The sequence below is a fragment of the Lepidochelys olivacea genome (genome assembly GCF_965140295.1).
Source record: "Lepidochelys olivacea isolate rLepOli2 genome assembly, chromosome: 9".
Classification (NCBI taxonomy): domain Eukaryota; kingdom Metazoa; phylum Chordata; order Testudines; family Cheloniidae; genus Lepidochelys; species Lepidochelys olivacea.
This window is the reverse complement of record NC_140419.1, coordinates 100,462,984-100,477,686: the sequence shown is the minus strand read 5'-3', so window position 1 is coordinate 100,477,686 and position 14,703 is coordinate 100,462,984. Positions and strand designations below refer to the sequence as shown.

The 14,703-nt window shown below is 47.9% G+C and overlaps 1 protein-coding gene across 5 annotated transcripts in view; it reads left to right on the top strand.

The window, feature by feature from the left end:
* Nucleotides 1-14,703, top strand: part of DOCK11 (dedicator of cytokinesis 11) — a 130,622-nt gene that overhangs the window by 34,421 nt on the left and 81,498 nt on the right. For all 5 annotated transcript variants that reach the window (XM_084639107.1, XM_084639106.1, XM_084639105.1 and 2 more), the window contains exons 2-5: nt 5,918-6,034; nt 6,283-6,372; nt 10,094-10,176; nt 13,026-13,095. In XM_084639107.1, the coding sequence (XP_084495233.1) occupies nt 5,918-6,034; nt 6,283-6,372; nt 10,094-10,176; nt 13,026-13,095 (360 nt within the window). The remainder of the gene's footprint in view (nt 1-5,917; nt 6,035-6,282; nt 6,373-10,093; nt 10,177-13,025; nt 13,096-14,703) is intronic.

Sequence of the window (14,703 nt, the reverse complement as noted above, 5' to 3'; positions counted from 1 at the left end):
ACAGAACAACGGCTACACTCTTTCACGGTGAACAGCACTATTCACATTGCATAGCACATGTGATTTTGGTACATGGTCGCATTTTGCATCTTTTATATTGAGTGCCTGCGGCTTCGGTGTTAGAGATCACACACGCAGGGCCGGGCAACAGAATTCGGCTTGCAGGCAGCCATGTTAAGCCATAGTCTTTCGGCTTCTGCAACCTTCATAACAGCAGCCCCCTGCTTTCCCATACCAAGCAAAGCACGTTGAGTTGGCCATTTTGTGCTGCAGTTTTCCTGTTAAGGTGCAGCAGCAGAAACCAAACTAACCCCCTCCCCGCTTCCATTTCTCTGGGATGATTGCTTTTCCCCTCCCCCCACCACCTGGCTGGTGTTAGGGAAGGTGCCTGCTAGCCAAACGCGAACAGCTTAGCATCAATGCCTCTCCCCCCCCCCCACCATGTGGCTAACTGCGGGGAGGATTTCTTTTCAGCCACAGGCAAACAGCCCAGTAGGAACGGGCACCTCTGAATGTCCCCTTAATTAAATTCCCCTGTTTCAACCAGGTTACCATGGACAATATCACTCTCCTGAGGATAACACAGAGAGATAAAGAACAGATGTTGCGTGAATGCCAGCAAACACCGGGACCATACACTGCCAGGCTTTGTCATGTAACGATACCAGATTACTTGCTACTAGCATGGCGTGGTAAAGTGTCCTACCATGGAGGACGGAATAAGGCTGCTGTCCCCAGAAACCTTCTGTAAAGGCTTTTTGAGTACCTCCAGGAGACCTTCATGGAGATGTCCCTGGAGGATTTCCGCTCCATCCCCAGACACGTTAACAGACTTTTCCAGTAGCTGTACTGGCCACGAATGCATCTCAAGTCCTCAGGGCTACTTAATCATTAAAAAACACTTGCTTTTATAACATGTATTATATTTAAAAAGGTACAGTCACCAGAGCTCCCTTCTCCGGCTTCGTTGGGTTGGGAGGGTATTTCAGTCCAGGTGATAAAAAAAAGATCCTGGCCGTCGGGGAGAACAGTGTGCTGTGCGCTCTCCCCAAGCTGCTGCTGCTGCTCCTCCTCATCTTCCCCATCTGCAAATCCTCAGCCATGGCGGAGAGTATCCCATCCTCAGAATCCACGGACAGGAGTGAGATAGTGGTTGTGGGCCCCCCCTAGAATTGCATGCAGCTCAGCGTAGAAGTGGAATGTCTGGGGCTCTGTCCCGGAACGTCTGTTTGATTCTTTGGTTTTCTGGTACACTTGTCTGAGCTCCTTAAGTTTCAGGCGGCACTGCGTTGCATCCCTGATGTAGCCTCTGTCCCTCATGGCCTCTGAGATTTTTTGAAATGTTTTGGCATTTCATCTTTTGGAACGTAGTTCTGATGGCATGGATTCCTCTCTCCATACAGTGATCAGATCCAGTACCTCCCGTTCGGTCCAGGCTGGAGCTCTTTTTCGATTCTGGGACTGCATGGTCACCTCTGCTGATGAGCTCGCCTGACCAAACAGGAAGTGAGATTCAAAAGTTCCCAGGGCTTTTCCTGCACACCTGGCCAGTGCATCCGAGTTCAGAGTGCTGTCCAGAACGGTCACAATGGTGCACTGTGGGATAGTTCCCGGAGGCCAATACCTTCAAATTGCATCCACACTAACACTAATTCAAAATGGCAATGTTGATTTCAGCGCTAATCCCTTCGTTGGGGAGGAGTACAGAAATCGGTTTTAAGAGCCCTTTGTGTTGAGAAAATGGCTTCATTGTGTGGACGGGTGCAGGGTTAATTCGGATTTAACACTGCTAAATCTGACATAAACTCGTAGTGTAGACCAGGCCTAACAGATCAGATGTATGTACTGAAACAAAACTATATTCTAAGGCGTAAAGCCGAATTCCGTCATAGCATCAGCAGGTGCAACTCCATGAGATGCCAGAGAAGGAAATCCTCGGGTGTCGCAGGGCAGAAATGAAAATGGGATCTCAGGAACCATGAAGATGGGTGCAGTATGAGAACCAAAAGAGACAGCCAGCTAGGCAGCCTCTCCTCCCACCATAGAGGGAGGCCAAAAACAACTGTGCAGCTGGTCAGGAGAGGAGCAGGAGGGAATTCTGGCTCAACTTCATCAGTCCTTAATCAGACAAAATTTCCCTTGACATCAGTAGGAGTACCCTTTGCTTGGGTAAAGATGGCAGAAGTTGGCCTTTTGTTACTAATGTGGCTGCTGCCTTATGGACATGGGGACAAAACCCTGCATGGACCCCAGGGCAGCGTTTGGCCTGATCACTCCCTCAGGTATAATGCTACTGGATACTTCAGTGCTGTCTCCTTAGAGCCTTGGGTGTTTGCTTTAGCTGGGTATCATCCTGTCGTGGCATCACTCTCGTTTTTTTTAACATCCCCACCCCCAAATCTTAATATGAGCGTGTTTATTTTAAAGAACAAATAATGGCATGTAACGATGTTAACCCACTATTACATTTCATTAGATCGGTCTGCCAAATGGAATCAGGATACCATGGTTTACAGTGATTACATAATACGTAACATGACTGTGTCCTGGCAACTGCTTGTAATGACTTTGTATGGAGAGCAATGGCAGGGTTTTAATTTTCAAGCAAATCCTTGAATTTCTGCAGATTAATTCTCCGTAAGAATTTGGAGAATGCCAAACCCTGCGCAAGTGGGGATTGCTGCACTAGGAAGCACAAGTAAAGACACAGCTATGTCTACGAGGAGCCTATCAATGTCCTCCTGCCACAGCGTGTGTGAGATCGGGAGAGTCAAACCGCAGGTGAAATGCGAGCGTTTGGGGGTGTGACGTGCCTGGACTTGTTGAGGTCTCCACCATCCCAAGGGCTGAGTGCCCTCTGGCAAGGGTGCAGCTCTTGAGGGAGTGCGGCAAATGTCAGGGTGTGCTAAGGGTCTCCTGGGATCAGGCCCAAATGGGTGTGAGGAGAGAGTTAAAGTTCCCATCCTTCAGGAGGCTCTAGCTCGTGCTGCACAGGGTGGTCCCAGGATCGTGCGAGCACAAGTTTCATTTAAAGCCGCCGTTGCACCCCACTTCCATTCTGAGTCCCATCAAGTGCTCGCTGGCGGGTGCCAAGGATCTGATCTGGGACAGTCCATCTGATATGGCTGGTGTTCCTGTTTCTCAAAAGCAGTGTTTCCAGAGAGACTCTTCGAGGTAGTTCGTAGCCAGCCAGCCAGTTCTGGGGCCTCTGACTGATTGCCAAATGTCAACACAGTGTTGCTAACTTTCACTATCGATGGTGTTTTCCTTAAATCCCCAGCTGCTGGAGTCCTGTGATTGCGTGAGACTCTGTGTTCATTTAAAAAAAAAAAAAGTCAGTCTCTAGCCTGTATGGTTGTAGAAGAAAGCTTGAAAATACGACCCCAGCACACTCTAAAGATTCAGAAACCAGAAAGCCAAGAAAAAGAACTTATTATGTATGATTTTTTAAAAAAAACTCTCAATATTTAAGCCAATCTCTTGATGTTTTATGGCCTGGCTCGTTTAACATTTGGGGTTGTCAGTCCTGCTACTTGTGTAGCATTCTCAGTGTGTTCTGCCCGGCTGTTCAGAAATGCATTTGGGTCTGATCCTGTGTTGTGCTCAGCACCCACAGTTCTGTGTTTGAAAGCGAAATGGGGAGTTGTGGGTGCTAGGAGCCCCTCGTGCTGAGGCCATTTGTCTCTGAAGCAGAAGCTGTTATCTGTGAGGCTTTTGCACAGGGCAGTTGCTGGAATTTTGATGGTCACCTGCAAAATATAAGCTGCTGAATGCTTCACTTCTCATTCTTTATAACAGTTCTTCTCTTGGGCCTGACCCTCTATGCCTGGCTTAAGAGAAACTGCCTTGAACCTCAGTGGGATACTTTCCTGTAGGATGGGATGGTGGCTTAATATTTAATTACATGAAAGTGGGCCACAACCAAAACATGCCCATGAGTCTGGAGCAAAGTTTATTGGTGGTTAAAAATAGTATGTTTCTGCTTCATCTGAACATGCTACTCTTGTGACGTGGGTTATCTCCGGTTCCAGAGTGAAACGTAATCAAAATCTCTGCGGAGACGGATTAAACAGCCTCTGTGGAGGGGCTGTTTAGTGTTACACTTTTCTCCTAACTCCCCAACAGGGCCAGGCTAATAGACTGAAGTTCATTTTTCCATTCAGTGTGATCCTTCCCCAACGTCTATAACCTTTGAAAAGAATTTGGTCTAAAGTTTAATTTTCATAGCTCTTGTGATAAGCGTCTGATAATTGCTTCTGAAATCCAAAGTCTGGGCTGGACCTGGAGTAAATTTTCCTGTTCGTTGCTTTTTTTTTTGTCCCCCTTTTTTTAGCCTTTGTTCATTTTTGGTGCTCTCTAATCTGGCTAAAGGAAAAGCAGTGAATAGCATAGTGGTTTTACAATACCTTCGCAGCAGTGCTGTGGGCTAACGCATGCCGACTCCCAAAGGGGTCGGATAAAAGCACCTTGCCAAGGATAACATAATAATTTGGTTTTTCTCTTCAGCAACAGCAATAATTGGGAAGGAAAAAAAAAAGGAATGGCCTTCCGTGGCAGGCAGTAAATTGTAAAGCTGTATCTTCTGATAGAGTAACGTAGTATGTATGTGATGACACCTCCGTATGATCAAATATGCAGCTGTTATCAATTCGGCGATGGGCAGATCTGTATGGAAAAAGGTGGAACAGTCATTGCTAGCGAGAGATGTTTATCAATGACTTATAAAGGGCTTGACTGGGCTCTCTCCCCAGTTTTACCCAGTGTGACCCCCATGGATTTCAGTGGAGTTACTCCTGGTTTACCATAGCCCAGGTCTTCACCTAAACCTTAGCCACATTGCTCAGAGCTGTGAAAAATTCACAGCCTTATAGTTAAGCCAAAGTAAGGCCTGGTGTAGACACTGCTAGGTCAATGGGAGAATTATTCTTTCGACCTCGCTGCTCCCTCTCAGGGGGTGGAACGAAAAGCCCCCTCCGTCGCTGTAGCGGGGGCCGGCACTATGATGGCGCAGCTGCCATGGTGTAGCTCTGCTGGTCTCGTGCCTGGAACATAGGCGAGCCCGCGTTTGAAGTGAAAGCAAAATCAGGCCCGGAGAGTTTACGATCGTTCTTGCCACAAACTCTCGCCTGGCAGTGGGCCTGGAGGCGTGATTTATTGCTAGGCGTTCAGGTTTCAAGTGTTGAAAGGGATTATTGAGTTGATCTTCCTTTCCATCCTGCAAGATTCCTAGTCAGAGCTCGGAACAGCTGGTTTGCTTTCGTCTTGGCGAATGGCAGGCTTCCCGAGGCCCCGTAAACCTTGTCAGTTCACATCACATAACAAGCCTCAAACAGGGAAGGCTCAAGCGACGCTGAGTGTCGGGGTCTCATTGCAGCGGGGTTCGACTAGTGCAGGTGAGCTACTCCTAATGGTACGTACCGTGCCTTGCAGGGGCTGTAAAAGCACGACCGCTAACCTGTCCAGGCAGCTTGTTTTCCACGCTAAAGGGAGAGAGGGAGTGTGAACCGGGGCGCCTAGTGCTTAAAGCCATCAGGATGATTGTTCTTTCTGTAGGCAGTTGTGTGACCATGGGCATGTCACTGAACCTCTGATTCACCCTGGAGGATGTGCATAGTAATGTTCACCTACACGGCAGGAGGATTGTAAGGCTGATGTAATGAGTAATTCCCTGGTACCAGGCTTTGAAATCCTCAGGTGAACATTGCTGTGGAAGCGCAGATTGCTGTAAGTCACTAATGTGATTTGAAAAGGGCTCCTGGCGTAACCCAGATTCGGTAGCACCCAACCTCGGGCAGAAGTGGAACTGATGACTCGTGTTGGGGAAGTGAATCTCAGTTCTTGGTTGAGTGTCTCAGGTACAACATTTGCAATTTTTGTTCACTATCTCTTTTGTTATTCTGCTTTTATTTTCCTTCAGGAAAAAACCAAAGTGATTGAACCCCTGGACTACGAGAATGTGGTCCAGCAAAGGAAAGCCCAGATCTACAGCGATCCTCTCCGTGATCTGCTCATGTTTCCGATGGAAGATGTGTCTGTGAGTTTGTGTTGGCTCCTTCTCACATATAAGGCCTAATCCATTCCTCCACTGACCCACTCCCACGCTGGGGAACCCCCTTTGATTTCAGTGTCCACTTCTACATTGATTTCAAAGGCCTTACAACCAGGTCAAATGGGAGTGACCAGACCTTGAATCAGGCCCAGAGTATTTATTATTTTCACTGAAAATTTATAAGGGCCCAATTAACTATGAAATCTCTTTTTCTATTCCCTCCCTCCCCGCAGATCTCGGTGATAGGTCGCCAGCAGAGGACTGTCCAGTCTACGGTGCCAGAAGACGCTCAAAGGAAGGCTCAGAGTCTCTTTGTCAGAGAGGTAGGGTGCAAAGGCCTTTGACATGCAGCGTTGCAGCTCCTTGTCCTTCAGGGGAAATAATCTCCAGGCGGCTCTGCAGCTAATGGCAGATAAGGCTGCAAGTTGCTTTGCTGGCCTCGTCTGTGATGCAGGGGAGCTGTAACTTCAGGCCTGGAGGAACAGCTCTTGTTTTCTATCTGACAGAAGCAGTTTATGAGCCACCTGCTGCCCCCAGCTCTGTGGGGTGCAGTACGCACCCCCACGGCCTTAAGGGGGGGAGGGGAAGGCAGAGGCTTCACTGCTTCTGCCTGTGGTGCCTCCGAGCCGCTGGAGAGGCTCCTGTGTGTGCGCCGGCAGGAGCGAGACGGGGGAAGGGAGACACCCGAGAGCAGCTGCTCTCAGCAGCACCAAATGGAAAAGGACCCGGCGGGGGCTCCCCTTGGCCGCGGCAGCTGTGCCCTTGAGAGTGGTTCCTGGGCAGCTGCAGGTGGGGACGGGTGGGGAGCCCAGCTCCCGCGCGGCCAGCGTGGGGGTCAAGGGGGAACCCCGGCAGAGGTGCCATTGGTGGGTGACTGTTTTGAGACCCCTTTAAAGGAGCCTGACTCTCTCAGAGGCAGGTGCTCGGCGTGCTCTGAAAATCAGTGCACCAGGCTGGGCGTTCAGCCGCACTGGCCAGGTCTGACGGCCGCGGCCTCGGCAAGCGCAGGTTCCAGCACCCGGGCAGCTGGAGAGAGGCTCAGTGTGCCTTGTAACTGGGCAGCTCTCCTGTCCAGGCCAGGCGCATCTCGTTTGGTGTAGTGAGGAGGGTGGGGCTGCCCTGGGGAGTATGAAATGGGAGAGGGTCCAGAGGCGAGGGAGAGTCCAGGGGCCGCGAGCTCAGAGAAGGAGCCAAGCAGGATGGAGCGCCTCGGGGAGGGGACGCCCCAGAAGGAGGGAGCGGCGAGAGGTCCCTCGTCAAGCTGTGGATCTGGCTGGTCAGAGGAGGAGGCAGTCGTGGGTCACCCACAAATCTCCGCCGGCCAGAAAGGGCTGGATACTTGGAGCAGCAGAGGGAGATGCCTGGCGGCTCTCCGAGCGAGAGAGCTGAAGCCAGAGGGCCAGAGAGGGCTGCAGGCCGGGGAGTGGTGGAGGGCTGAGCCTGTCGATGTCTCCGGGCAAGAGCTAGAAGCAAACCCGGGACAGAAATAGGGCGGAGGAGCCTCCCAGCTAGAGGGACTGGGCTGAGGACTAGTGAGGTGACTGCACCGGTCGTGCCATGGTCTGCCACAGTAGGGCAGCCCATGGAAGGCTTGTGACATGGTGGAGAATGTGTGCAGGTGACCGGCCCCTTGGAAGAGAGAAATTGAGGCAGGGGGCCTCTTGCAGATTCACCCTGAGCCCGGGAGGGGATGCTCTGGAAGCAGCCATCATAGAATCATAGAATATCAGGGTTGGAAGGGACCCCAGAAGGTCATCTAGTCCAACCCCCTGCTCGAAGCAGGACCAATTCCCAGTTAAATCATCCCAGCCAGGGCTTTGTCAAGCCTGACCTTAAAAACCTCTAAGGAAGGAGATTCTACCACCTCCCTAGGTAACGCATTCCAGTGTTTCACCACCCTCTTAGTGAAAAAGTTTTTCCTAATATCCAATCTAAACCTCCCCCACTGCAACTTGAGACCATTACTCCTCGTTCTGTCATCTGCTACCATTGAGAACAGTCTAGAGCCATCCTCTTTGGAACCCCCTTTCAGGTAGTTGAAAGCAGCTATCAAATCCCCCCTCATTCTTCTCTTCTGCAGGCTAAACAATCCCAGCTCCCTCAGCCTCTCCTCATAACTCATGTGTTCCAGTCCCCTAATCATTTTTGTTGCCCTTCGCTGGACTATCTCCAATTTATCCACATCCTTCTTGAAGTGTGGGGCCCAAAACTGGACACAGTACTCCAGATGAGACCTCACCAATGTCGAATAGAGGGGAACGATCACGTCCCTCGATCTGCTCGCTATGCCCCTACTTATACATCCCAAAATGCCATTGGCCTTCTTGGCAACAAGGGCACACTGCTGACTCATATCCAGCTTCTCGTCCACTGTCATCCCTAGGTCCTTTTCCGCAGAACTGCTGCCTAGCCATGCGGTCCCTAGTCTGTAGCTGTGCATTAGGTTCTTCCGTCCTAAGTGCAGGACCCTGCACTTATCCTTATTGAACCTCATCAGATTTCTTTTGGCCCAATCCTCCAATTTGTCTAGGTCCTTCTGTATCCTATCCCTCCCCTCCAGCGTATCTACCACTCCTCCCAGTTTAGTATCATCCGCAAATTTGCTGAGAGTGCAATCCACACCATCCTCCAGATCATTTATGAAGATATTGAACAAAACCGGCCCCAGGACCGACCCGTGGGGCACTCCACTTGATACCGGCTGCCAACTAGACATGGAGCCATTGATCACTACCCGTTGAGCCCGACAATCTAGCCAGCTTTCTACCCACCTTATAGTGCATTCATCCAGCCCATACTTCCTTAACTTGCTGACAAGAATACTGTGGGAGACCGTGTCAAAAGCTTTGCCAAAGTCAAGAAACAATACATCCACTGCTTTCCCTTCATCCACAGAACCAGTAATCTCATCATAAAAGGCGATTAGATTAGTCAGGCATGACCTTCCCTTGGTGAATCCATGCTGGCTGTTCCTGATCATTTTCCTCTCATGCAAGTGCTTCAGGATTGATTCTTTGAGGACCTGCTCCATGATTTTTCCAGGGACTGAGGTGAGGCTGACTGGCCTGTAGTTCCCAGGATCCTCCTTCTTCCCTTTTTTAAAGATTGGCACTACATTAGCCTTTTTCCAGTCATCCGGGACTTCTCCGGTTCGCCACGAGTTTTCAAAGATAATGGCCAATGGCTCTGCAATCACAGCCGCCAATTCCTTCAGCACTCTCGGATGCAACTCGTCCGGCCCCATGGACTTGTGCACGTCCAGCTTTTCTAAATAGTCCCTAACCACCTCTTTCTCCACAGAGGGCTGGCCATCTCTTCCCCATGTTGTGATGCCCAGCGCAGCAGTCTGGGAGCTGACCTTGTTAGTGAAAACAGAGGCAAAAAAAGCATTGAGTACGTTAGCTTTTTCCACATCCTCTGTCACTAGGTTGCCTCCCTCATTCAGTAAGGGGCCCACACTTTCCTTGGCTTTCTTCTTGTTGCCAACATACCTGAAGAAATCCTTCTTGTTACTCTTGACATCTCTGGCTAGCTGCAGCTCCAGGTGCGATTTGGCCCTCCTGATAACATTCCTACATGCCCGAGCAATATTTTTATACTCTTCCCTGGTCATATGTCCAACCTTCCACTTCTTGTAAGCTTCTTTTTTATGTTTAAGATCCGCTAGGATTTCACCATTAAGCCAAGCTGGTCGCCTGCCATATTTACTATTCTTTCGACTCATCGGGATGGTTTGTCCCTGTAACCTCAACAGGGATTCCTTGAAATACAGCCAGCTCTACTGGACTCCTTTCCCCTTCAAGTTAGTCCCCCAGGGGATCCTCACATTTGTATCTAGGTCTCAAAGGAATGCTGTGTTGTTTAGTTTCCCCAGTCCAGGATAAATGAAACAACTCCACAAAGTCTTTGTCCAACCTATTGTGTATGCTTGTTACCTTAATGCCAGCCTCAGCGTCTGACTAGTAACTCTTCATTCTTAAGCGTTGTGCGTGTTTTTGCTTAGCGTGCTGTGATTTCACAGAACATGCATCATTCTCCTCGCAGTGCATTAAAACGTACCACTCAGACTGGCATGTGGTGAACTATAAATATGAAGAATACTCGGGTGACTTCCGGATGTTGCCATGGTAAGTGATCTTTCTCTTCTGGGATACTAGGAAGTCTTAATAACCTTGCTAGACTGTGGTATGATCAGGTCTAAGTTTCAGCTTAGAAAAGAGATGACTCAAGGGGAAATGATAGAGGTCTATAAAATTGTGAGTGGTGTGGAGAAAGTGAACAGGGAAATGTTATTTATCCCTTCACCTATCACAAGAGCCCGGGGTCACCCACTGAAATTATGAGGCAGCAGGTTTAAAACAAAAGAAAGCACTTCTTCACACAATGCACAGTTAACCTGTGGAACTTATTGCCAAGGGATGTTGTGAAGGACAAAAGTATAACTGGGTTCAAAAAGGAACGAGATAAATTAATGGAGGATAGGTCCATCACTGGCTATTGTCCAAGACAGTCAGGGACGCAAACCCATGCTCTGGATATCCCTAGTCTCTGACTGCCAGAAGCTGGGACTGGACAACATTATGGATCACGCCATAATTGTCCTGTTCTGTTCGTTCCCTCTGAAGCACCTGGCTGTTAGAAGACAGGATACCATTGGTCTGACCCAGTCTGGCCGCTCTTATGAAATATTGTTATTGATCCAACAAGCCACTAATATTTTCTGTTCCCTGATGTTTGCCCCACCCCCGTATCTTCTCATGAGATTTACTTGCCCTTTATTTGGGGTTTGCAAGCCAGAGGCCTGTGTCACTCAGACTGTATCAAGGAACTGCAGGAGATACTACAGGGGTTTGTTCACATTGTATCTGTCAATGTGCAAACATCCTCCTTCCATCAGCGGATATGACAGGAAGAGCCTAAATTCAGGGCATGTGGCAGAATAAGTAGCTTCAGCGCAGACTGCTCATCCCAAATCAGGAATCCCATTGTCTCTGAATGCTGACAGTCACAGCACGCTATACAGCATTATTCCTTGCTCACGTCAATCCTGCTTGTGCCTAACATGGTGGGGAAATCCCAGTCCTGTGGGAATAAGAATATTGCCATCAACACTGGCAATGCTGAAGAGAGCTTTGTGCATTAAAATGCCAGCCCTTGTGTTATTCCAGCCAAAGGCTAATCTCATTTTGTGCCTCCATCTTCAGACAAGCACGTGCATGTCTGATGGATGGGTGGTTATGTGCTGGGTGGGGCCAGTTTTGCCCCCATCCCTTCTCAAACCACTTCAGACAAAGCTCTGGTGGTATGCTGACAGCCTCGTCTTGCTAATGACTCCTCTGGAGAGGCAGAGCTGGGGGACAGCTGGCTTTGAATCATAGAATCATAGAATATCAGGGTTGGAAGGGACCCCAGAAGGTCATCTAGTCCAACCCCCTGCTCGAAGCAGGACCAATTCCCAGTTAAATCATCCCAGCCAGGGCTTTGTCAAGCCTGACCTTAAAAACCTCTAAGGAAGGTTTATATATATAAACTATATGCCTGCGCTGTGAGTGGTTTTGAGCTTGAAAAGTTTTGCTGTCCTGAATTGAGACAAAAAGTCAAAATCTGGAAATTTTTGTGAACCACACAAATAATTGTCTCAGGTGGATCAAAATGTTTTAGTTCTGGAATTGTGAACATTTTGTTTCAGTTTCAGCCTTTTCCCTTTTAACCCTTTTCAGTCTAAGTGGCTTACATTTTAAAACAGAGAGTCACTCTGAACCGGAAACCTGGAATTTTTCATTTTGAAAACATCCAAAAGAGGTGGCTTAACAATTTCAACACCTTTCCCCAAACACGTTTCTGGTCAGGAGGTTCATCAGAAAGGGCCTTGTCTTGCAAACAGGTTTGGTTTCCACAAATTGGCATTTTTAGATGAAAAAATTTTATGTCAAAAAATTCCCCGCCAGCTCGACATGCAAGAGGCCTGCTCCATGCAGGTGGCGTGAAAGCCATGCACGAGAGGAGGCCATTGGTGCTTGAATTACATTCAGTTTGCACATGCTCTTGCTATCTGATCTTTGTTGGGTTTTGCAAAATAAATGATGGGCCGGTCCCTTGACTTGGTCCTGCTCATGCGAACCAGCAATAACTGCACTGAAGTTGGCGAAGTTACACTAGTGTAACAAAAACCAAAGGAAGAAGCCACCCACCTCCCGCCCTTGCTTGCCTCACTCAAACAAGAAGTGCCAGTGACGTAAATGGGACTACACAGGTGAGTAAGGCAAGCAGGATTTGGCCCTATAAAGGCTATGGGCATTCTACAGGTAGAGCAAGGTCATGGGCCACCCACCTGTGGACTTTGGTCGGAAGTCAGACTTCAGTCACGTTTGGTCAGGAAATCAGGCTTCAGAATGACTTGGAGGTTTTTTAAATGCAAAGATCTCTTTGGTGGTCAATTAAGGCACCAGTTCCTGTAGGTTTCACTTGTACTGAAGTGTATGTTCAGCGTGAAGCCCAGCTTCGGTGCGTGTGAAGAGGGCATGGGGGGAGGTTCACGTACAAGCTTTGATTGAGACTTCTGCATGTTTATATCATTTTCTCCCAGAGAAGCAACAAGATCCATAGATTTCAAGGTCTGAAGGGAACCATTATGATGATCTAGTCTGGCTTTCTGCAGGGAACAGGCCAGATAATTTCTCTCAGGGATTTCTCCAAGCCCAGTAACTTCTGCTTGAGCTAAGGCATATCTTTTAGGCAGCCACCTGCTTTTGACATGTCATGTCGACACACACAAATGTATGGCCTTCCATTGTCCTACCCCCTCCCCACTCATCCACATCAATTTTTGCAAATAATATCTGTTGTTGAGCCTACTCATTCCATTGCATGCATGAACATGCCCAGCAGTGACAAGAGGACCAGTACCCATTCTTTACTATTGTCCATAATTCTTCCCTTTTGTGTGGCTGTCTTACATATTGCGTTATATTTTCAGCAAATCCTTTAGACCGGAGAAGATTCCAAACCATATATTTGAGATTGATGAAGACGTTGAGAAGGATGAGGTAAGGGAAAGATAAATGTCTCCATAGCACTGTGCATTCCAGCTGGAACAATTCACACCAGGCAAAGCGCCAGTCTGGAATGCTCTTGCTGGGAAATCATACACTGACGGCCCATTCCCTTTTCTGAGCGGTTGGGACAAGGCTACAGACAATTATTTGTCCGCAGGTGTTACAAGATAATCTCTTAGAGCCAAGAAGCTTATGAATTAGTAGGCATGTGCTTCCTTTCAGTTCACCGGAATGTTTTTCCCTGGATGCTTTCTTTGGCTCTCCATCTGGTATTGTGCAGCAGTACGAAACGGAGAGGCCAAGAAAATTACTAAGCAATTCTTTGTGTGAAGGTTTTAATTAAATCTACTTCAATCAAAAGTGAACAGGTAGGTTCCATGTGTAAAGGAATCTTGCAAAATGGTGTTGCGGCTCGTTTAAAGGCACAGGGTCTGACTCTCTTCTGCCTTGCAATGGAAGTTGTTAATAAGTTTTAGTCTAAAATTGTTGGACACTGTAGCCTAAATGTGTTTAAATTTGATGTGGCCGTGAGGCATCACAGCTGATGAATTTATTAAAGGAAAAAAGCAGCTTGTGTTTTACCAAGGCTGAAGATTTGAAAGTGATGTTTCGTATGCATTTTTTAATGACTGCTGTGCATGTCCTGGATGTGCCTTTTAGCGGCAGACCGGAACGGCTCTTTATAGTCGAGAATTGATTGTTGGGCCCAACCCTGAATTTCCTGGTTGTTTTGTTGGCTTGTGTCATTAGCTGTGTGTAGTTCTTTCCTTTAATAGCTTCTCACTCTATCTAGATGCGGTATTGTGCAGTAAGTTACACAAGGTGCTTTCTGGAAAGCAAAGGACAAAAATAAACCCTCAAAATATAATAGAATTGTTTTCTTTTAAGCAGTTCCCCAAATAAAATACTCCAATGAAAATACTAAAGTAATTTGAGGGAGTGCTTCCATACTCCTTCTTAGCTGAACTGTAATTCCTCATCTTGGCTTGTGTCTGACCAAACATGGACTGTGCTCTTTGTAATTTTCCAATAGTGCTTTCGCATCAGGATTAGGTAAAAAAACTTCAGTGAAAAGCAATGTGTTCATGGAAAAGGGTGAACTGTCAGCAAGGAGAAATCCTGGACGTTAGTCACAGACGTAAAGCACTGTGAATATTTCCATTGTCACCGCAGAGTCTTGAATTGTGAGGCTTGGAAGCTGCTCTCTAGGGGGCCAGGAGGCCTAGGTTCTATCCCCCACTATGCTACTGACTGGCTCTGAAACTTTTAGCAAGTTGCTTCCCGGCCTGTGCAATGGGGATAATTATGCGTGCCCCCACGTAGAGCACTGTGAGATCTACACGTGGAAAAACGCTGAGTATGACGAGCTGGGCAGATGCTAAGGCCTGGCTTACACCGAAAAGTTTTACCAGTATAACTGGTATGGGTAGGGGTTGTGATTTTTTTTTCTTTTTAACTGTAGTATTATACCAGTAATAGCTCTCAGGTGGATGCAGTTATACCAGTATAAGGGTGACCCATACCAGTATGGATATTCCCCTTTCTGTACAAGAATAGCGGTGCCATTACAAAACTGTATATCGCTAAAACTGCATCCGT